General features: G+C 40.2%; 1 protein-coding gene across 22 annotated transcripts in view; it reads right to left on the bottom strand.

Annotated features, from left to right (window-relative positions):
• DTNA (dystrobrevin alpha) overlaps window positions 1–23,235 on the bottom strand; it is a 204,888-nt gene that overhangs the window by 155,259 nt on the left and 26,394 nt on the right. The window contains exon 1 of one of the 22 annotated variants that reach the window (XM_088675463.1): window positions 15,142–15,278. The exons of 15 other annotated variants lie outside the window; for them this stretch is intronic. Coding sequence is in view for 2 of the 7 variants with exons in the window: in XM_088675459.1 (XP_088531585.1) it covers window positions 14,457–14,578 (122 nt within the window). In the remaining 5 variants the exon portion in view is untranslated. Of the gene's footprint in view, window positions 1–3,513; window positions 3,537–13,904; window positions 13,978–14,119; window positions 14,177–14,456; window positions 14,699–14,762; window positions 14,949–15,141; window positions 15,279–23,235 lie in introns of those variants that run through there. 6 more of the 22 variants (XM_088675462.1, XM_088675469.1, XM_088675459.1 and 3 more) reach the window with 6 other exon arrangements.

Genomic DNA, 23,235 nt, shown 5'->3' with positions numbered 1-23,235 from the left:
AGAAAAGGCTAATAAGTAAACCCTACACAAATCTGGAGTGCAGTCCCTAAGACAGTTGGATGGCATCTGGTATGCCTTTTTCTGGCAACTCCTGCAGCTACACTGCTGCCAAATGTATTGCTCCGCCTTCCTTTGGATCACTTTAGCCATGCAGAGAGGGAGGTCTTTTCTCCTGGGCAGCCGAGAACCTCCATACACACTGTCCATGATTGTGCCCTGGAGAGGTCACTTACGTGCTGCTAGCGCAGCAAAAACAACATGGGAGACAGCAGGTATGAGTTACAGTCTCTGCAGCCACAGCAGGCACTGTGATTCTCCAGTGTGAGTTCACCCTTGAAGGTGCACTCCATTGTGTCTCAAGACACAACAGATGCCAACAAAAGTCTCAGTTCTGGTATTGACAAGGATGACATCATGAAGGACATCAGGTTCCACAGTTTCAAGTCTCTGCTGGGGTTCCCCAGAACATAGGGGTGGAATTCTTCTGCTTTCCAAAACATTTGAAGGGAACCAGGTTGGAGAAGGCTGGTTGACAGCTTTAACCACAGAGAAAGCAGCAGTCTGAAGCTAAAGAAACTGAAAAGTCTGTGGTGACATCATCAAATAAAACACCAGAGTTCCCATGCTGCATTTCCGCCTCTCCATGATTAGAAATATCCATAGAAATCAATGGGCCGACAAACAGGAAGATCTGTAACCCCTACAACATTGAATGTACAGCAGTGTAGCCTGGTTCACTTCAACCCTGGTTACTGTGCTGGGCAGCACCACACCATCAAGGGCTTGGGAATGCTTACTAACTGGTTGAAGAATGCAGTGCTCATCTACATGGAAGTGTCTAGGGAGCCAAGATGGACTCTACAGCCTGAGGAAGCATTTATGAACACAAGTATCAATAATAGAAGATTCCTGGATCTTAATGATCACTACAACAGCAGGATCTGGCTGCTCCAGACCTTTTGTAATTACTAACCCAGCAGGGAGACTCATAAACAGAAAACTCCTCAGCAAAAGTCCAGTTAAGTATGTTTATAGCAAACCTATAGATTACAAGTGAAGACCTGGTCTCCAAAGATAACACAATGCAATTAAAAAGAGAGTAATTTTGGTCAAACCAATAAGCAAGGTCTCCGACATAACACAAACTGAAGGCAATGCACACAATTTAATAGCAATCTTACTAGGATTGCCTCTTCAGAGAAGTAGGATTACAAGTCAGAAGGAATTCACTTTGGGTTTCCAACTCTAGGGAACACTGCGGTGAAACACAAAGCCTTATGAAAACATGTACTGTAACCTGGAAACAATTGAGGCTTCAATCACTCACAGTGGAATGCTTACATTCATGTAAGACTAAAAGAATAAAATGCTCAGCATTCAGTGACAGGATTTCATGGTGAATAATTGCATGGATTTAGGGAGAGAAAAAACCCTGTAACGGATTCTGAAAATCCGCCTGCCAGCAAGATTCTCTCTGGAATGTGATCAAGCTGCGATATGAGATTTCCATGCTAAAGACTTTTGCCTGTTTTCCAAATAACTAAAGGAAATATTAATCTCTTATTATATAAAAACATAGGAGAAAAAACAACCCCCAGAATGTATAACTAGCCTATCCAGCTTATGTCCAAAATGAATAGTTCTGTCTCCCCTTGTCAGACCATAGTCCTGAGCTAGAGATACAAGGAACTTGTCATGCATAATGTGTAGTGACTATGGATGGGGACATTAATTCCTACTTTGATCAAAATGATGACTCTAGTCAGTCCAGTTAGGTTTAGCTGAAGGTTTCTCTTGTAGATGGGCATATGTATCTGCTAGGGAGCCCCCTTCCTACAGTCACAAACAGGAATCTCTTTTGCAAGACCCCATTATTCAATTCATATTAGCATGGTTTTTCTCCAGAATGTGATGAAACTGAGAGCTGTGACCTTTGCTTTTGAAATAATAATTAAAAAAACATTAAACTTTTCAAATGTAAACTTCATGGGTTTTTGCAGGAGGAGCATGGTCCCGGCAACCACAATTTTTTGATCAGTCATGCATATGTCCAAGGTCAGCTTAAATTTATGGACCCTTGGTGTGTGCATGTGTGAGCACTTCCTCAGGACCCCATTTTCAATGACAACCCCAGAGTAAATGTTGCATGCCCTTAGAACAGCATCCTTCAGCCTTGGGCCCACATACGTTGTTTGACAACAATTCCCATTATCCCATTGGCTAAGTTGGCTGGGAATGATGGGACTTGTAGTGAACCGCCCTGAGACCTCTGGGTATAGGGTGGTATATAAATTCAATAAATAATAACAAGTTCATTAGTAAGTGTAGCTACGTGTTCAGTTACCTTCAATAAATACAATGCCCTTTCTCTAGGGATTTTAGTATGAGTTATTATTGAAAATATATACGGTACTGGACTCTAGGTTACATTTTTCAGCACAGGCCTTTTTTCAAATGCAAATCAGGCCTTATTTGAATGATTTATTCCTTAGAGGATTTTTTACAGGCCCAATAAGCTTAGACATAACTGAAACTTGTGAAACCAAGTGTAAAAAGAGGGTAAGAGTCATTTGTAACCCTGATGGTAAATTATAAAATGGGTTTTGATACTATGAATGAAGGTATCTCTCTGTTGTGTAGCCCCCCCCCCACCCAAAAAAGTTACTGTATTCCCCATCACAAGCAATGTAAAGGTTTTCAAAAACTTTTTAAAATGCAGGAAAAAATAAATAAAAATCCTGTCTTTATTTTAGTATTCCTTATTTTCTGCTACGCATTGTGTGCTACATTCCATTAAAGAGAAACCATATTTTATCACAAAATTGGCTGCAACTCAGTTGGATTAAATGACCCACATATATACCTTACCTACTTCACAAGGGTATTGTAAAACTTATCTAAATAAATTCTACAAAGCACTGTGAAATCCTTGGATGGTGCATGCTTTGGATAAAAAGCATTATCACTGTATTGAAGTTGGTATACACATGTCATTGTTCCATGACAAAATATGGAGACTGGCAGGCAGATGCATATTTATTAGCACTCTGTTCTAAGATTAGTTTGCTATTATCCTGCTCTAATCTCTAAAGCAGGGGTGGGGAGTGGGGGTTATCCAAGGATGTGAACTGATCTTGACTGGAAGCAGACATATTTTTGGATAGTGCAAAATATTGGAAGGAAAGACTGCTAGACCTTGTGTAGATGCAAGTGGATGCTTCTGTTTATTTTGATATGAATGTATTTAATAAGCATGGACTAAGTCCCATCGACACTCTCAAGGTCAGGAATGCCAAGGTCCCACGGTTTGAGTCACTTTGGAACACTGATTGGAGAGATTATATTGGCAGAACAACACAGAAGTGGTGGGAAAGGCAATTTGAGGTGGAGGCTGATACTAGTCCCAGGAAAGGAGATACCTTTAAGCAACCACATGCCCTTCTATTTTTGAGCTGGAAGGGACACAGGATACAGGCAGGCATTTGGAGCAGGGGAAAACCAATGCTTGCCTACCTAGAGGGAGAACATGCTATTACAGAACTGAGCAGACTCCAGTTTCTATTGTTCAAGCACCAGCACACAGACTCCAATTAACTCTGCATCCAGTGTGAGCTGACTGCTGCTTTGTGAAGTCATGGGCGTAGCTTCTCCCCCTAAATGAAGTAAATAAATAAAAATACTTAACTAAAAGTAGAAAGAATCAGAATATTTGAAACTGAAATGCTTGCTGAGGTCACTTGGATGATGTTGTGGCACATTTTAGCAACGCAACTGGCAACCTGAGTGAGCGATAGGCGTGGCTTCCGCGAACTGATCAATTGCATTGCAAGTAGCTGCAATCTGGAAGAGAACAAGTGGGTGTCCTGCAACCCCCCCGCAAAAAAAATCCTGGCTATGCCCATGTGTGAAGCTGTGTACATACGGCATGAACCACAACCCACAGCTATCCTATAGTTTCATGAGAAAAACTGTGTTTGGGGGGCCTTCTCTCCCAACCAGCTTCAATCCAATTTGAAAATGTAAGCCATAAAAAGATATCCATTACCCCTCTTCGCCTACTGTTGTGGACTGACTGTGGACAACCTGGAAAAACATCCAAGCACACAGATGTGTACAATGATGCGCACATGCAATTTTAAACATAGTGGGGATAACCACCTTGCTGCCTTTTAATCTGATAATATGTGCACAGCCTAAATCTGGGTTTGCCACTGTGGCTGCACTCTGCAGCTAGTCACAGATCCCCAGAGAGAACAGCTGCTGTATATGTGCGTTTGAAAATACATGTGGGTGTGAACTCATATTTTTAGGGATACTCTTGAAACATCTTGTGTGTGAAATAGCAGGACATGTTGGTGCTAGACATGCCTAATTGTTCACCCACAGCTTTTTGTAAGATGAGATACTGAATCTAATCAGTGGGGCTCCATTTTTAGCTATCATGGCTAATGGTCATCATTGATAGATTTAACCCGTGCTTTTTTTCCTGGGGGGTACGCAGATTCACACATTTTGTAAATCTTTGTACCTTTGTCCATTTATTGTATTTATTTCCCCTGATCTGAACTATAGAATGGTGATTTTCTTGAGTCAAAATGAGAGTACCCCTAAACATTTTTTAGAAAAAAAGCACTGGATTTAAACTACATGAACTTGTCTGATTTTTGTTTAAAGCCATTGTTTAGTAGCCATCATCGCATTATTTGGTAATGAATCAGAAATCGATTACAGTATTTGTTTACTAAGTTATTGTCCTCTTTCCTTTTGCCCATCCTGAATCTACTGCCAATCTGTTTCTAGACATGTCCATTATTTGTGGAGGAAAATGCAGGCATTTTACAGATAATAATGCTGACCTTGCTCAACACCCACAACAACAACCCAAAGTTATTCATTGGTTCAGGCAGCTGCTTCCATATTTGTATATGAGTTTGAGGATTTTAAAAAATCTTTATTAACATGTGCTCCTATAGCTTTCTGCCTTGTTCAACTAATGTGAAGTGACACCTCCTTGCTAAGAGCTCAAATTTGACCTTCTGTTCTGTGTATCACAAATGAATGAGCAGGATTGTCAACATAATAGATTTTATATTTTAATAAGATCTTCAGAAAACATTTCATTTTCAAGTATGTATAGTATAGGGTTGTCATATTCTGAAGAGCAAAAAAGAGGACACATTTGTAGGTGGGCCGGGGGTGGGGAGGAAGAAAAATAGCAGGAATAGTTTGTGTGCAGTAAAAGGCAAAAGGCATATTTATATTTAATAATGGTAATTAGGAATGAAAATGACATACCCTCCAACATTTTGTGAGAAAAATTCAGGGTATGTGTAGTAGACTAGTGAGGCAATAACCCATATGAAAGAAACCCCATTGTCCCCTCCCGTCCATGGCAACTTTGCAGCCACATGCTCAAAGCTTCTCTCCTTTTATATCCCAGTATTCATCCAAGATGCTCTGCAACTCAGGGAATACCTACGCTGGCACAGTTGGAAGGCGATGCCAAACAGCACATGCTCTGTCACTTTACAAATGCAAGCAAGCGACAACTTTGAGCCAGTTGGCTCCGGAGATGACAGAGCCATCATTTTGGCCACTATTCTTGCAAGCAGGAGTCACGGCAGGGGGGATTTCAGAATTTATTGTTTTGCATGAAAGGGAAAACAACAACAACCTGGATTTATCTCCCAGAGGTTCTCCTCCTCAGAGCCACTTAGAGGCCTTCCATGGCACAGAGCAACCCATCGGGCCTGTCTTGTGCCTGATTTACATCTGTAATTTGCCCATATGGAAGGATCTTAATTAACCTCTTGCAAGCACTGACCTGGATCTATGCAGCTGCTGCACTACACTGCCTCTCATCCCTAACACAACAACCCACTTAGCTCAGCAGAGGCATCTAATGCAAAAAGAGCCCTCATAGGGGCTGGACATACCTGGGGTTTAGAATGCGCCCATTCAGCAACTGTGCAATGCTAATTAATATTTGGGCTTTTGAAACCTAATCAGAGATGCTTTGAAGCATAAGACAGTCATTTAATAGGCACTGCCTGAGGCATTGTTTGGCCATTGTACAGCTCCTATGCTGGCAGCTGCATTCAGTAGAACTGAAGGGCATTGTTACTGTTCCTGGAAGGTTTTTACTTCCAGCCAGACTTTCACTCCCTGCCATTTCATTACAGTACCTTAGAATTCAGTAGGAAGGACTAGCATAAGAAAAAATAAAATGCAACTGAAGGGACATCTCCAACTTATAGGTTGTTGGGGTGTGAAAGGTCCCATTCTTGAGAACTTATCGAGAGTCACTGTCAGTAATTTGCATCAGATGGATCAATGGATGTAAACCTCCAAAATGTATTTTGTATAGTTAAGTTTTTACCTCTATCTTCAGTACATTTTATTTTATTGCTATGGCTAGTGGCTGATGCAGACATTCTTCTGATATGATCAATGGTCATCGTATGATATCTTTGCATTTGAAGAGGGTTATATAGCATAAATAAAATGGCACACATGCAGTAACTTATGGGGTTGGCTAGATGTTATGCAGGTTCCATAGATGCAGGTTTTGTGAACACTGAAGGATAACTGCATTCTGAACAGCCCAGGAAGCATGTGATGGTTTGCTTTGCTTAAAAAATTCAGATTGAATGAAATCCTCAAGCATCCCTAGTAATTACCCATCTCTGATTTTTGTATCACCATATCAACCTGCGCTCTGCCCATCTTGCATTCTTATGTTCAATAAAAGAACACAGCAAGTTCTCACAGGACTCTCTGACAAATTTTGGCCACAGGGTGTGAACAAAGTGATCTCTTATTACTGGGAGCACAGAGAGAAAGAAAGAGAGAGAGAGAGAGAGAGAGAGAGAGAATACTGTTGCAGTAGCGTACCAGGGTTACTAAAAAAAGGATGTACAAAACCACTAATGGATGGGGAGATTGCAGCCCTTGAATGTCCACTTTTCATGTTAATAAAAAAAACATTAATGGCAGCACTGTTTGTTAAGTAGAGGCACCTTTCTTCTCCACCATACTTCATACTCTTTGGTATCCACATCAAAGTGTTCACTGACTTAGGTAGCAACACCTTAGACACTGGACAAAATGGGGTCATCTCCAAGAATTAAGTTGAGATAATTAATCATGTTTTCTATCCTGCAGCTATGCTTCCTCCTAGAATTGTTAAGAAAATCTCCTTTTGCGCAGTTGCATTAGTTACTGAACAAATCCATTTTGTTGCAATGGAAAGGGACAGTTTCTCTTCTGTATTTAAATAGGTCAATGCAAATGTATTGTAGGGAGGATTAAACTGTTACCCTGCCCTCCCCTTCCCAGTAGTGGTAACTTCAAATCATCCTGATTGAATTATGCTTCCCATGTCAATAGTAATGAAATTATACGGTCATTAACAGCTGATACTCTGGTGGTTCCAAGTTCTGTCTTCTGATATTTGAAATCTGTAGCCTCAAGCGTGAGGCCCATGCAGAATATAGGGTTGCACAGCTAGAAATGCTGCAGAAAAATGTGTAAAATAATATAATCAATGCCTAATTATAATCTATTTTAGCAAATGAACCAATAATATATCTGAGCTGAACACGGAAAGCACATTGCAATATTAAAATAAAACATGATCAGAATTAACCAAAAGGAATGGATGCCAGGGACACTGAGAAAAATACATTTCCAAGGGTCCTTGGACCTGTTACTGCAGCAGGGCCAGGGGATGGAGGGGATGGTGGAGCCATTGGGTGGGAAGAGTTCAATTCTTCACTGCCTCAGATTAAGTTCTGAGCCAGAGAAGAATTCGGGAGCATGTTGTGCTCATCTTGTATTTGATGTATCACAATTTGCTTAAGTCCATATTCTGAGTGAAGGAGTATGGATCTCAGGCAAACAATGCTGAACAGGACAGTGAAAAGCCATCCGTAGCATTCCTGCAAAATATTAGTATTAATGAGATACAGTACTAAGAAAGCAACATTAACTCATGAATTAGGCCCAAACTGTTGTAATGTTGGACACATTTTTCTTTTTACCCATGACAATGCATTTGGATGTACATCTGATGCACATCTATGGAGCATTCACAAATCATGGCAAATGACCATGATGAATACAATTCAAGGATTCATTCTATTCACCACTATGAATGATCACTTCAGCATCAGAATATCCCGAGTACACATATAGTATCAATAGAGGGACACAAAGTTTGCACCTAAGACTAGACAAATTAGCCTATTAACCTAATGGAGAGGCTTTATTTAAACCACTTGCTTAGGGAAGTTGACAAAGAATAATTGAACAGGTTTTTTTAGCATGAAATGCTCACAGGTGTAAAATGAGGTTACACTGGGACTGGTACCAGGTGGAGGCTTAAAAAAAGATTACTGGAAACGACAATATCAGGCATAGGCAACCTTGGCTCTCCAGATGTTTTGGAACTACAGCTCCCATGATCTCTGACCACTGGCCCTGTTAGCTAGGGATCATGGGAGTTGTAGTTCCAAAACATCTGGAGAGCCAAGGTTGCTATGCTTGGACAATATGATAGTTTGAGGAATTGAGTCAAGTGGGTAAACAGGATTGAAGACAAAGAAATTTTGGAAGCAAGACTTTAATAGTACTCGGGTGTAAAAGTAAGCGCTGTGCAATGTCTTCAATTACTAAGTCCATTCTAGAGTCACAAAAATTAAATCAGTTTATACTCATACGGTGCTAACCTTTCTGATACAACAGGGAAGGATAACATGGCATTCTACCTCAGTTCAGGAACTATTTCTAGGAACTGAACTGTACAAAGATAAGAAAGCTACTGCCATAATTACAAATCCAAATAGATTATGCAGAATTGTAAAGCTGGAGTTTAATCATTAAAATGTGAAGTACTTCCTGAATACAGACCAAAAGAGGTCTTGTTCTATATTACCACAGTGAGTTCAGTGCGCGTTTGCAAAGATTTATGAATGCTGACTCATTTTGGAAGTCAAACCTTTTCCAGCTTTAATCAAGAACATGACAAAACTAAGTAGCATTGCACTAGCACAATTCATTTCCACCCATTTCACTTTTGCAAACAGTTTTATACCGTAAAACTCTCTTTTCAAGGAAAAGTGTGTATTTCCCTGCTTTTTCCTTACTGCATACGTGGCTACTCTGATCACAAAGCTTAACATTATCTACAGTGCAGTACAACAGAAAAGGGCAGAATTAATGACCTGTGAAATAGGTACAGTCAGTGCTGGTTAATCTATGCCTGGCTTAGCCTGAAGCTTTGAGATATAACAGAGGCCAGCTGAAAGCTGCTGAACACTCCTAAGTGTGAGGGAAGCAAAATATAGTCAAAGAGTATATTTCTATTTTAAGAACAGTCGGTCAATACAAATGTTCCTTGCTTACCCAGTGCATCATTTTCATAAGAAATGCAACATTCCTGCAGAAATGCGGAAAATAGTTTTTTCACGTTATATTCATGAAAGAGTCATTAATGGAAAAGTCATTCCTGGTTTCTGTGTACTATTCACCTTCACCCACTGCAGTCCTATAACTTTGTGGAAAAGCTTGCATTTCAAGTCACTTATACAGTGGTGCCTTGGTTCTCGAACTTAATCCGTTCTGGGTGTCTATTGGACTCCCAAAACCATTCAAAAACCAAGGCGCGGCTTCCGATTGGCTGCAGGAGCTTCCTGCACTCAAGCGGAAGCCGTGTTGGATGTTCAGCTTCTGAAAAACGTTCACAAACCGGAACACTTACTTCTGGGTTTGTGGGGTTTGGGAGCCAAAACGTACAAGTACCAATGCATTCGAGAACCAAGGTATGACTGTAGTTTAACATCATTTACAGTTATCCTAAGGAGGAACCATATCTCAGTGGGAGGACACCTGTCTTGCATGCAGAGCACCTCAGGTTCAATCCTTGGTATTCCCAGTTCTTGTTGTTTATAAGAAAATATTAAGTAGCAGGTGATTGGGGGGAGGGACTTGTCAGAGCCTGGAGAGCCTCTGTTAGTCAGTGTAACAGACCATAGTAAGTTAGACCCTCATATGCACTATACATTTAAAGGTGTATCACACCACTTTAAACAGTCATGACTTATCCTAAATAATCAGAGGAATGGCAATTTGTTATGGGTGCTGAGAAGGGTTAGGATATCCTTGCTCCCCTCAGAGAGTTACAATTCCCAGTGTGGTTTTAACAATCAATCCCTTTTCCCCTAGAACATCAAGATTTGTAGCTCTGTGAAGGTTATAGGGGGGTCTCCTAACAGCATTTACAACATTCACATCTAGGAACCCCTGGCAAGCCTCCAGGGAACTTCTGGGTTCTCCAAAACATAGTGTGAACAGCAACAACAACCCAGCCAATTGCCCTTTTTTATTTTTGTAGCAAAGGAGGAGCGTTCCATAGCACTAAAAGAGCAATGAGTGGCACAGATTAATACTCATGTTGCTCTATTGGAAAGAGCTTACATTTAAGTGTGAACAGTTCATTCACAATTTGATTAGTTTTTGCCAAACAATTCAGTATTATGGATGTACAATGGCCTTGCCACTGGAAGATTTCTACTGAAAGATTAGTTATTCTGGTAATAAACTTAAATGCTGCTTGCCATTCTCTAAATGGGTTTTATAAAAATTTATTGTTATTATCTTAGTCTTATAGATAAGTAAAAACAGGCACACTTCCTTCATTGACTTTGCTAAGGTTACAGAAGCATACAGTGGCAGAACAAACCTATTCATGTGTACTCAAAAGCAAGTTCTCCCTACCTTCAGGTAAGTGGATATATGATAGCATGCTAAATTACCTGGCCTAGCTAAGGTGCGTGCTATCAGTAATTTTAAAAAGGTTGCAAGTCCTGACTTTACTGGACTTCTCTGTTAATGTGTTCTTTTTTGACAAATGCATCTCAAAACACTTTTCTACTTTCCACAACAGGCATTTGCAACACTTTGTTTCATTGAATAAAATCCCAGTGTGAAATGATTTTGTTATGAGATTGAGTGTATCTAATGAAATGAACAAAAATATACAAAAGTATATGCTGTATTCTTCCTTAAGGTGCCACAAAACTGTTTGTTACTTTTTATCCTAAGTATCTCAGTTACTTTTCTAAAAAAAAACACCCTGGTATCTCTAAAGCAAACATTTTGTCCACAAATGTAAGCTTTCTAAAGGCTTCATTGGCGCTTTGAACCTAAAAAAAGCTGCCAGACAACAATTCCCCACCCATCACAGTTGTGAAGGTACTTTTAGATATCTGACTCATTATTTTTAACCGCTCTACAGAAATTCACTGTCCTTTATGAGCATAAGAAGCCACAGATAGGAAACTTTGCAGTGATGGAATACTATGGGAGGAATTCAACATTGTGCTACATCAATCATTCTGTCAGGGCAAGCATTTCAGCTTGCCAGATGGAACAACCACCCCTCTTCTCCCCACATGGTTCTGGGAGTTCTCCCCACCACCTGCTGAGACAATTTAATGGGGTGGGGCATGGGGGGAGGGGGGAAGCCCACTTCACAAGCAGAAGTCCTTGCACGAGTTTCGGCCCGTGGGACTCATTAGTTGAATCCAATGTTGTTACAAATGAAAGTGAACAGGGAGGTGGCGAGTCTCCAGCTTGCCCAGACACAATGTAGAAACTTGTGTGTGTGTGTGTGTGTGTGTGTGTGTGTGTGTGTGTACTGGTTTTGGTCAGCCATTCTTATTATGACTTCATGTTTGTGCCTGAGCTGAATCAGATTGCCATTAATCTATCTCTCTGTGGTCCTCCATGAGTACATTCATGATAGCCATTTACCACAGGACTTAACACAATTCTAGCACAAGAACTGTCCTTCCTTCATGTTTATTGCCACCAAGCAACAAGCAGAAATTCCTGCCCCCTCCCGATATCAGTGTTAAGTTGCCAGTGTGATCACTGCCCCTGGGAAGGCTATTGCATTTCCATTTCCTGGATAAAAGTCAATGTAAGAACATCCCTGGAATCTGTTCTGTGCCACGCCTATGAGGTTTTAGACTTGAAGGCAACCAAGAATTTCTTTCTGGAGTTACTTTCCACTGGTATGGGTACATAAAAAAAACACAAAAACTTTTTACCACCATGAGGATTATCCAAAAGAGAAACATAGGGTACTGTATATATCTAAGAATAATAAAACATATAATGGTATAATCCAGTCAAAAAACCTGGCTACGCACTAGAGTTTCACTAGTTTCAATGAGAGTTGAGCATGTGCTTAGCTTTGTTCCACTGAAATCAGCTTGCAAGGTTATGCATCTTTACTCAGAAGCAAACCCATTTATGTTCAGTGGGGCTTATTCCCAGGTCAGTGTGCAATGGACTGAGGAATTAAAGGGATTCGTTTTTAAAAGTTAAATGTGAAAACTTACATTTGGCTTAGAGGAACTAGAAAAGTACAGTTTTCTAGCTTCTAAAAGCTACGTAAACTACGTTTTCAACCATTATTTATTTATACCTTTTATAGCTTTATAAAAAAATAAAAAGGAACATCTAGAACCAAGCCTGGGAAATTTCCCAGCACTCAGAATTCACCACTGCAGCTGAGGCTATGCATTTCAAGCTGCTTTCTTATGCTGCTGTACACACCAGAGTGGGAGGCGAGGCCTCCACCCAATGTGTATTACCGGTACCTGATTTGTTTCCTCGCACCCAACTCCAATTCACTGAGGCTGTAATCTGTGCATGTGCTGTCACCTGTGCATGCACAATGGCTGTCTGAAATGTAGCTTCCAGCTGAACCGTGGCTATCATTCCACCCCCCTCCACCCCCCAATCAGATGGAAGCTGGGTTGAGGGAAAGTGCATCAAACCGGAGTATTTCTCAAAAAGCCACAGGGTACAGATGGATTGTGACCAACATTATGTGTGCACTGCTTCCAACACTAGGGAAAGGAGTGTGCTGGAGTGAGAGCAAATGGTAATGTGTATGGAGTCCGACCCTCCTGCAACATATAGATGCTAGAACTGCCCAGTCCTGAGAAAACTGGACCTGCCCCACTCATAAAATGGCCTAGAGATCAAGTTGTTTGTAGCCTGCTTTGTGGCTTCTGAAGCTAGGGTACAATGATATACACATAGAGGGACACTAACACGTAAACAGATACTGTCACTGGAATTTCCAGTATCGAAATACACTGCTGGCACTACATGAAACATGAGAGATTAGCAGTAACACAGGACTTAAGAGTTAAGAACTCACTCAACTAGTTATAATCCCCAAATTCTTCTCCACCATTTTTAGCATAAGAACAAGTTATTAACAAAATACATTAATACAAAATGCATGGTACATAATTTCTGCTTCTTTTCGATTGCATTCACTAGGAAATGGCATACAGACTTTGCGCTTCAACTTTATTTTGTTGTTTATAAAGCCCCCCCCCCACCCGCCCAAGCCCCCTGCAAAGAATACTGTGGAGCACTGTGACAAATGGAATTAGTTAACAAGGAGAAAGGGCAAACTGTCAGGTGCAGCAGCTTTTCCGTCAAAAGGAGGAAACGGAATGCAGCCAGTTTTGCTCTTTATGTTTTCAAGGCAAAGATTCCCTTGTGGCATTAAAAACAACTCTTCAAAATATAAACTAGAATACCAGGAATAATAAAATTGGTCTCTCTCTCTACAGTCAGCTACCATAAAAAGGTTTTTTTTTTTAACAGAAAGAATTTCAGAAAGTCAACAACAGCACAAGCGGAAAAGCAGGAAACCTATCTTACACCATAGTAAAAATTGCAAGCTGTAAATTACTAAACAGAAGATCTGACATTTTACAAATTGTAATAAAGCAACACACAGCCTGTATTAAATCCTCACACTAAAATTCTTTTTTGGCAGAGAAGCAGGTACACCCAAACCCCTTCATACTTACATTTAAAGGAATCTCTTAAATATTCTTATAAAATCCCTTTCCCCAGAGCAGAAGATACAATCCTGCCATTAGTTTCATGCAAGAGTCCCATTGCTTTAAATGCATGACAAACTGAGCATAGGGTTACAGTTCAAATGAGGATCAGAAAATGATGCAAAATCTAAGCAAACACATTTGATAATAAAGCACTTATTAATCAAGAGGTCATTTTGTACCTTCTTAACAATCTTAACAATCCTGTCTTGGATCACTGTTACTATGCAGTGGGACGTAAACTTATAAAGCACAGAACAAAGCAGCCCACGACAAAAGTCCATTGCTAAGTAAGAGAACATATGGAGAGCCTGAAAACCAAGCAAGTTTCACAGAACTAAAAAAATCTGTTTTCTGTTCATTGCAGAGTGACATAGAAAAAGAGCCAAGACCAGAATGGAAGCACTAGGCTGCAACTATGATGGCCTGCTACTAACAATAAAACATTTTTTTAAAAAAAACAAACAAACCCCACTTGACTTTAGGTTTGTTGCTACAGAATTTCTTTCCACTACTCACTTGAATTTTGCAAGTGAAACAGATCCAGCATATTGGGTAGGGGGAAAAAAATCTTGCAGGAATGAAACACCACTTTTAAACCGTTGTGTCAGGAACTTGAAATAAGAAGAGATCTGAAACATGCCGCAGCAAGTAAAGTTGTATAATGCCAGCTCACCGAGGCATGCATTCCAAGCCACTCGTAAAGGGCAAGCAAGCAGTGTTACCTATAAGCATGCCTGCGTATAACATTTACCGGTAGATCAGAGGAAAGTGAGCATGTACAGTTAAAAGCAAGAAGGAGCTCCAATCAAGTTTGCTACTTACCCAGCAGTATGAACCATGATCTTCTCACCCTCCCTCCCTAACAATTCCAGTACACTAAAAGTCCTTTTATTGTCTGGAGGAAATACAAACAAAGTCCCGGAGGAGGCAAGAAGAAAGGCTCCGGAGCAAGGAATTGTGAGAGACTGAATTTAAACCCCTACCCAAGATGCTGTGTACTCTGTGTCTATCTTTAACTTGTAAATGATTTGGTTTCACATTCCACTGAAGTCCTGCTGGCAGATGCTTTTGCAAAGCTTACCAATCACAAGCACTCAGATATACTCCCTTTCTCTCCTCTCCCCCACTTCTTGTCACTCCACCCCCCTCATTTCTCTCCTTTGGAGAGCCCCACACAGCTGCTGCTGCTTTTTTTTTTTACCTGTCTCTGCAAGGTGAAAGGAGAAGCTTTCATTGATCCTTGCTCTGTGGGCAGAGATGGAAATCAAAGTTCTCTTGCTATCATGTCTTCCCATTCAGACACCCGCACAGTTTTGCAGCCAGGAATAAACTAGCTTCCAAACTTGGCTGCCCAGGAAAGGAATGTTCTGCAAGTGACATTCCTCGGAGCCTGCAGCAAGAGGGCACAGGAGTTATTCTGCCTCTGAACAACATGCATAATTTTGTAGTTTACATCACTGAATATTAAAAGAATAACATCCATCGTATTCCACAACTACACTGGCAAGATCATGTTTACATCCTGACCCCAAACATCTTTATTTCCATGTTCAATATTTTTCAATGAAACAAATTTCTGATGAGGCGTGCTTGGGATCACAGTCTTAACAAAGTTTAAAAACTGCTTTGTGAAATCAAACTAAGATCTATCTAATTCAGTATTCCACTTCCAGAAGTGGCCAACCAGATGGCACTGTGAGAGGCTCGGAAGCAGGGCTTCCCTGTAATTCTCTAACCAACATAGGTAATCAGAATCATATTGCTAACATTTTAGCAGTGTTGCCACCCAGTTATAGAAAATTGAGCTGATTAATGACAACCATTTAAATTAAGTAGTTAACGGTCACCTGCAAATTTATACAGATTTCAAAGCTGAACTTAAAATGTTTTGCTGTTTTATTTGATTTTTTGACAGCAGGCATTAAATCTGAGAAGAGGCATTAAATTTGTCTATGTGAAAAAACAGGGAACGGCTCTTCTAAAACAGTACCTGCGGTTTTCATAGGCACTTGTATTAAAATAGTTAAGAGTTTATTTTTTTAAAAAAACACTTCATTATTAAGAATGTAAAAGAGCCCTGGTAAATCAGACCAAAGGTTCGTCTGGTCCACAGCATCCTGCTCTCACAACAGGCAAGTAGATGCCTATGAGAAGCCCACAAGCCAGACCGGAGTGCAGCTACTCTCTCCCCACTTGTATTTCCCAAGCAACTCATATTCAGAGGCGATTCACCATGTGCCATGGAGATTTAGGGTTCATGAAACACAAGCTCAAAGTTTCCTTGGACACACAGAAGTAGTTGTGCATTTCTTTGGATCCCAGTGGATGCCTCAACTCATGCAGGCTCTTCTGAACATACAAGGAAGCACTTGACACGCATTGAATATAAGAGGCATCTAGCAGAAGCACATTCGACAAAGGGAGAATCTCAGAGATTTCAAAAAAGAGCGCAACAGCACCCTCCTCACCGGTGATTCACAGCAATTGATATTTGGAGACATGGAGGAAAATATAGCCATTGTGACCTGTAGCCACTGTTAGTCTTATCCAGGCTTTCTCAACCTCAGCCCTCCAGATGTTTTTGGCCTACAACTCCCATGATCCCTAGCTAGCAGGACCAGTGGTCAGGGATGCTGGGAATTGTAGTTTCAAAACATCTGGAGGGCCGAGGTTGAGGAAGCCTAGTCTTATCCTTTGGTAATTTGTGATAAACCATAGATCTGTATACTGGCATTATGAATTGGCAGTTTTATTTTCAATCGCTTTCTTAATGATCCCTAACATGGAATTTGTCTTTTCCAAAGTGGCTGCATATTGAGTTGACATTTTCATTGAGCTATCTACTAACAACCTCAATCACACTTTTCTGGTCAGTCACCACTAGATCAGACCCCTTTAGTGCATATGTGAATTATACAAAGACTATATAGGATTCTTTGCCCCAATGTGCATCACTTTACATTTGCTTGTCCTACTGAATCACAGTTACCATTTTAATGCCCATTCACATAGCTTGGAGAGACCCTACTGAATCCCATTTTTGTTTTACCACCTTGAACAATTAGGTGATTAATTTGGGCTCCATTTTAATCAACCAGAAAGGTTTTTAATTAACTTATCTAACTAATTAAATGGAACGCATGTTGTAGTGCTGATTTTTATTTAATAATTAAAATACCCATTTGTAGATCTATCCATCATGAATTTGTCTGTTTCTTCTTGAAGCCATCAAAGCCATTTACCAAAAGAACCCAGAATTCACCTTTGGGCAACTCACGCTGCTGAAAGAGCTTATGTTTTACAGTTATCTGGTTTTCTCCTAGAATTTAAAAATATATTAATGAGATTTAGAAAACAGACTGGAGCAGAAACATCAGGGAAGGATGCCAAGGTTTTCCAGGAAAGAATGAGCTGAAATCTGATATGCCTGCCAGATGTAATATTAGTTAATGGCCAAGCCCATCTTAAACCTAGAACCACTGATTAAATAACAATGCAGAATGAGATCGCAGACAAGCATTATCCAGGGAGGTTTCATTATGCTGTCAGATCAATATAGGAAGAAAGGGGCAAAATAGGAGACCGGATCTAATTATCAGTGCTGTTGATCCTCTTCCATATCTAGTTCTGGCAGGGAATCCAATCTTGAAACGAGCGGGTATGTGTGAGTGGGGGTGGCTAAACTGCCACCCACAGGTCACTGCCAAAATCACTGAAGTATTACCCCACCAGTGTAGAACTTTCCCAGAAGACTGAAGTTTTGCACAAAACCATAATTTGGCTTAATGTTATATGCAACACACACACACACACTTATCAGGCTGCTCATTTCCCCCCTCTGTTAGAGTCTATCAGTAGTTTTTTTATTTAAAAAAGCAGTTGAATGACAAGGATAAAAATGTTAAATGTGTGCTTGAAGAAATACATGACTAAAGTGGAGGAGCCTAAGATCATTGTCCGGAATCTAAAATTACCTAGCTGCACCCAGGCCCTTCATTCAAACCCTACCCACTTGAGATCACTGCAGGTCAGTTGATGGGGCCATTTAATCCTTAAAGTCAGCTGATCAATTGTTCATTCCTGTCTATGTCACAGAGGCTTAGGCTGCAATCTATACATGCTTTGGAGTAGAGCCTAATTAACACCGTGAAACTTACTTCTGAATCAAACATGTGTAGGATCAGAGTATGTATGGTTGTATACATATTAAATGTCTTAAAATGCAGCTTGGTTGTTCTTTTTCTCCATTTGCTTCGAAGCTGTTTTTAGGGAAAATACATCAAAATGCAGCATTTCATAAGAAGTGACAAGATACATATGGATTGTGGCCAATGTGTGTACACCAGTGGTTCAAATGCGCTGGACACAGAGTGGGAATGTGCACACAGCCAAGATTTATGCTGCCATACTAACAAGTGTTCTAAGGCCAACTCAACCCTCTAATTTCCCCTTTCTTAATATCCATCTTGCAGTTTTAATTTTGCAAAGATCAAATGCACATTCAAATATGGATTTTCTTACTGCACACATTTCAGTAAGTGGGTGAGGAACAAGCAGCAAGACGGAAAGTAAAGCATATGAATTATTGAGCCATTTCAAATGAAGCCTGGAAAAATATCAATTTACAGTCACACCAATTTATACCGGATAGAATGGCAAAAAAATTCTTTTACACAGAGGTTCAAGTTTTGCCATAGCTACAAAATAAAGCCCATAGCTGCCAAGTTTTCCCTTTTCTCGCGAGGAAGCCTATTCAGCATAAGGGAAAATCCCTTTTAAAAAGGGATAACTTGGCAGCTATGATAAAGCCTTTGTCAACAGTTGTTGTTAACAACGTTTGAAACTAAAGCAATACTACATACACGGGTCAACTTCGCATTTACACAGGAACAAATTGTGTTCTGAACCAGCTTGGCTGCAGACAAGGCTAATGGCATTTCTTACTGCTCAGCTGTACAGAAAAGGCTTTGAAACATTTTGAACACCAGTGCTAAGGGATTAAGTGCCTTGCCACTAAAACCGCCAACATACACATAGTACTTCATACTAACAAAGAAAACAGCTCAATATTTTGCAACTGAATCTATAATGGAGAGGGACCATACTTTATAAGTAACTAATAAATGTCACCAATTTGTTGCTAATTTTACTTCTTCACAGAGTCCTTGTTATTCAACAGAGATTCTGGCTCTTCTGGCAAAAGCCATTTCTCTTAACAAGGCCTGAAGAGAAGCTACCTAACGATTTCAAGATTTGTATATTGGCGGGGAAGGAAACACTTCTCTTCTGAACTAATAACTATTCTCTCCCACGTCGGTTCACATTTCTGCAAATGTGTAAAACTTGCACTTCTCCATAAATGATTGTGTGAGATACGGCTTGATGCAAAACAACAACAAAGTATATCCACAACTATTTCCCACTGAAGTCTCATACATACTAAACTTGTAATTTAGAGACTGCCACAATTTATTTATGTTCCATTCACTGGATGGGCTTACCGTGATATGCAATTATTAAAGGCCACGAGTAGATGATAACAACACCTCCCCTTTCTCTCTGTCCCTCTATTTTTCTTTGTTTTCTATCTTCATAGACTTCAAACTTTCACAGGGGACCTGTCTTTACTTATTATGCAGCATCTAGCTTGAAATTAGGAATAATAAAAATTTCCAGAAGAGATTTAACCAACATTACCTTCAGTGATTACTGCATTCAAACAGAACTTGAAAATGTAATTTTCAATGAATTAAAAAACGGAAATCTCCAACCACCATAAATAAGGAATAGGGAATAAGCACTTTGCAGGGCTACATTAATTTGTTTATTTATTCCTGGTTGTGTAGCTTGTTTTTCAGCCTACTGTTATGGAAGCTTGCAAAACAAAACCACGCCATAAATTATAGCATAATATAGTCATTAAAAACAATAACCTTAAAACCACGCACACAAAAATGAATAAAGCTCAGTGAACAGTCTGAAGGCACATGACAGAGTTCAACTGTGGGTCTTGCACGCTACAATAGATGGAAGACCACTAGGAAATCATATGTCAGGCACTCTGAGCTCCTCAGAGAAAAAGCAGGTTATAGCGTAATTAAAAAAGAAAAAAAGAAATCACAACATTCTACTTTTAAGTGAGCTAAACAGCCCCAAGGGACTGGCAAAGCAGACAAGGGTTTTTGCTAATTTTCTCAAGGTCTCATAGAATAGTAGATCTCTGTAGGGAAGGAACATGCACCCACAAATTAACAAGGATGAAATAGTATGGAACACACAGCATTCCAACTAATGGCTCATTTTCACAATAGCCGAGTTGAATAAATAAAAAGGACACATTCTTTCACACACTTGCAGATGTGTAAAGGCAGCTTGTACCTGTGTTCATCTTAACATGTGAACAAGCTTATAGGCACAAAGCTTTGTAGAGATAGAACACTCTGATACATGGGGACTCAATTCAGACAGACAAGAATGTCTGAATGAATGGCAATTTACACATTGCTGGAAAAAAAACTGCATCACCCAGAAAGAGAACAGACAAAACAGCAAATGCATAAAGTTTGCATATGCTAATTTATGCAGACGGGTGCAAATTTTGGAAAAAAAATACTCTATTGTAATTCGAAATACAATATAGCTCATCATAGTTGGGAGACTGACCAGGTGATCTGCTTAGGTGCTAACTGTTGATGAGCAACTTCATGGCCCGATCTCCCTTCTTTATTTCTAAGCCAAACCTGTAGTATTGGGCAATCCTTCAAACAGTGGATTTTCCTCCTTAAAATAGGACACATGGCCATTCTACATGAACTGTGGTGGGTTCCCTCCTCTATCCTTTCTAACATCTTGCACGCTCTCTCTTGATGCAGGGCTGTTTATTAGGGTAAACACAATTTATATGCATTGGATTTGATTTACCCCCTTGAATGGCATGATTCTTTGACTGAATTCTGAATAGGGGTCCCATAGTACATCTGATTCTTGAAATTAGTGGTGTTCAGGCATGTATTTTAAGTCAGGGTTGAAGAAATGAGCAATTGGGGAGGTGAGAAATAGATTTCTCCCTTCTCCTGTTTGTTTTATATGCTCCACCAGACCTAAGTATGAGGAAACTAGTCTTAGCTGCTATTTAGTCTAGAACAACTGAGTCATAAGAACTAAAGAACCAAATGAAAGAGGATAACATCTAAGCATGCTGCACTAGCATTTTTATATCTAATGATGTGCCTGTCTTTTGCTGTCATGTTGGTGCTGAATGTGGAAGTTAACCACATGGCAATTGCATGCAGGCAATGCAAGAGAAAATCTTTTCCCTTTGTTTAGAAATCTTTGCTCTCTCTTTCTACAACAGGCAGCTTATTAAAGATAATGATCTCATTTTAAGAGAAAGGGGGATGTTATGATTAGCTGCTTTGAGCTGCCTGGTTTTCCCCCTCCCTTTTTCCCAAATGCCCATGAAGCCATCCAAGCACAGTTGCTTACAGCAAGAGACTGACAAGTTATATAATGTAGTCAGTAAATACTTCACATTCTGTGGTTCACTGCAGACTTCAGAAGGAACAAAACCCATGATTCACAGTAATGCCGCTCTGGTTTAAAAAGAGAATTTAAAATCCTGCTGCAAGCAAAAAGGGAAACAATGGCTTATAAAAGACGTTATTATCTGTGGTAATCTTTAACGTGCTGTTGATAAACATACCACAGAATTACTGAAGGTTAAAAAAAAAACTCCATTAACTACCCCCAGCTAATAGCATGCAAAGCTTGTTCTCTTTACAGTAAAAGGGAGACCGCAGTACAATCTTGGGTTTGTTTCTTATTTGATAAAACTGGTTTTGTAATAACTGTGTGTGTGTGTGTGTGTGTGTGTGTAACATACCTTAATCTCAGCGTATGCTTACATTAACAGTATGACCAACAGATACATTATATATAAAAAGACATGAGTTTGTCATGACGCTTGATATTTGTGTACCAAGCAATAATCCTACAGTTTGGTGTTTTCATGTTTCAAGAAAACTTCAACATTCTGGACAAATTTAACTCAAGCTGCCTCCTGATACAGTTTTGGTGCATTTGCTCTATAAATATATTTTCAGATGTTCTACTGACCCATTCTGTGTGGTCCTGTGTCTCTTTGCAGTATGGAAATAGACAAATATGAGCCTGAGATATGTGATTAGCCAAAAATGCCTCAGGAAAAGGGACAGCAGTGGCACAAGGAGAAGGGCTACAGCTCAGTGGTAGAACACACAACTTCTATGTAGAAAAGTCCCATCTTCAGTCACTAGCATCTTGAGGTAGGACTGCAAAAGACGCCTCCTGAAAACCTGAAGAGCCACTTCCGGCCATGGCAGACCAGCTGAGGCTGATGGGACTTGTAATTCAGCAATATCTGGAGGGTCACATGTTAATAATCCGCCTTGTTGTGTAGACCAGGCACCCCCAAACTTCGCCCCTCCAGATGTTTTGGACTACAATTCCCTCATCCCTGACCACTGGTCCTCTTAACTAAGGATCATGGGAGTTGTAGGCCAAAACATCTGGAGGGCCGCAGTTTGGGGATGCCTGGTGTAGACGGTACTGACCAATGACCTGATATTGTAGAACAGAGCTTCCTGTGTTCTGATGGGAACAGGTACAGAGGTGTCTTTGCCTTGTAACATTTTGAGGAAGACACACACAAAAGTTGAGGCTCGCCTGTTACCCTTAACCCTACTGAAAGTTGTATGCCTGCCCAGAACATTGAATGCTTCTGAAAGCACCACATTAAAATCCTATGCATGTTTACTAAGAAACAGGTCCCACTGTGTTCAGTGGCACTTGCTCCAAGGAAAATGAAAATAGGATTACAGCCACAAGCCTCTTTCATTGTTCAACAATTTCAATTAAACGCATACAGAGTTATTCTAACTATATGCATATACAGTGATGCCTTGCAAGACGAAATTATTTTGTTCCACGAGTTGCTTCGTCTTGCGATAATTTCATCTTGCGAAGCGCGGTTTGCCGCAGCAAAAAAAACAAAAAAAAACCTGAAAAAATGGTCTTGCGAAGCACGGCCGTAGAAAGCTTCGTCTTGCGAGTTTTTCGTTGCGCGAGGCATTCGTCTTGCGAGGTACCACTGTATTTGGTTGGGGATTCTCCCACCCCTCAAGAGGCTTAACTATGAATGCAAATAAACAGTTATTTGTAAAAGCCACACCTATATACCTCATTAACTCCAAGGACAGATCTAAATTTAGAGATTTCTGGCACTCTGCTGCCATGTAAATAGCCCAAACCACCACAG

This window comes from Zootoca vivipara, chromosome 8 (genome assembly GCF_965207765.1).
Source record: "Zootoca vivipara chromosome 8, rZooViv2.hap1.1, whole genome shotgun sequence".
Taxonomy (NCBI): Eukaryota; Metazoa; Chordata; class Lepidosauria; order Squamata; family Lacertidae; genus Zootoca; species Zootoca vivipara.
Note: the sequence above shows the minus strand (reverse complement) of the source record. Positions and strands in the feature narration are given on the sequence as shown.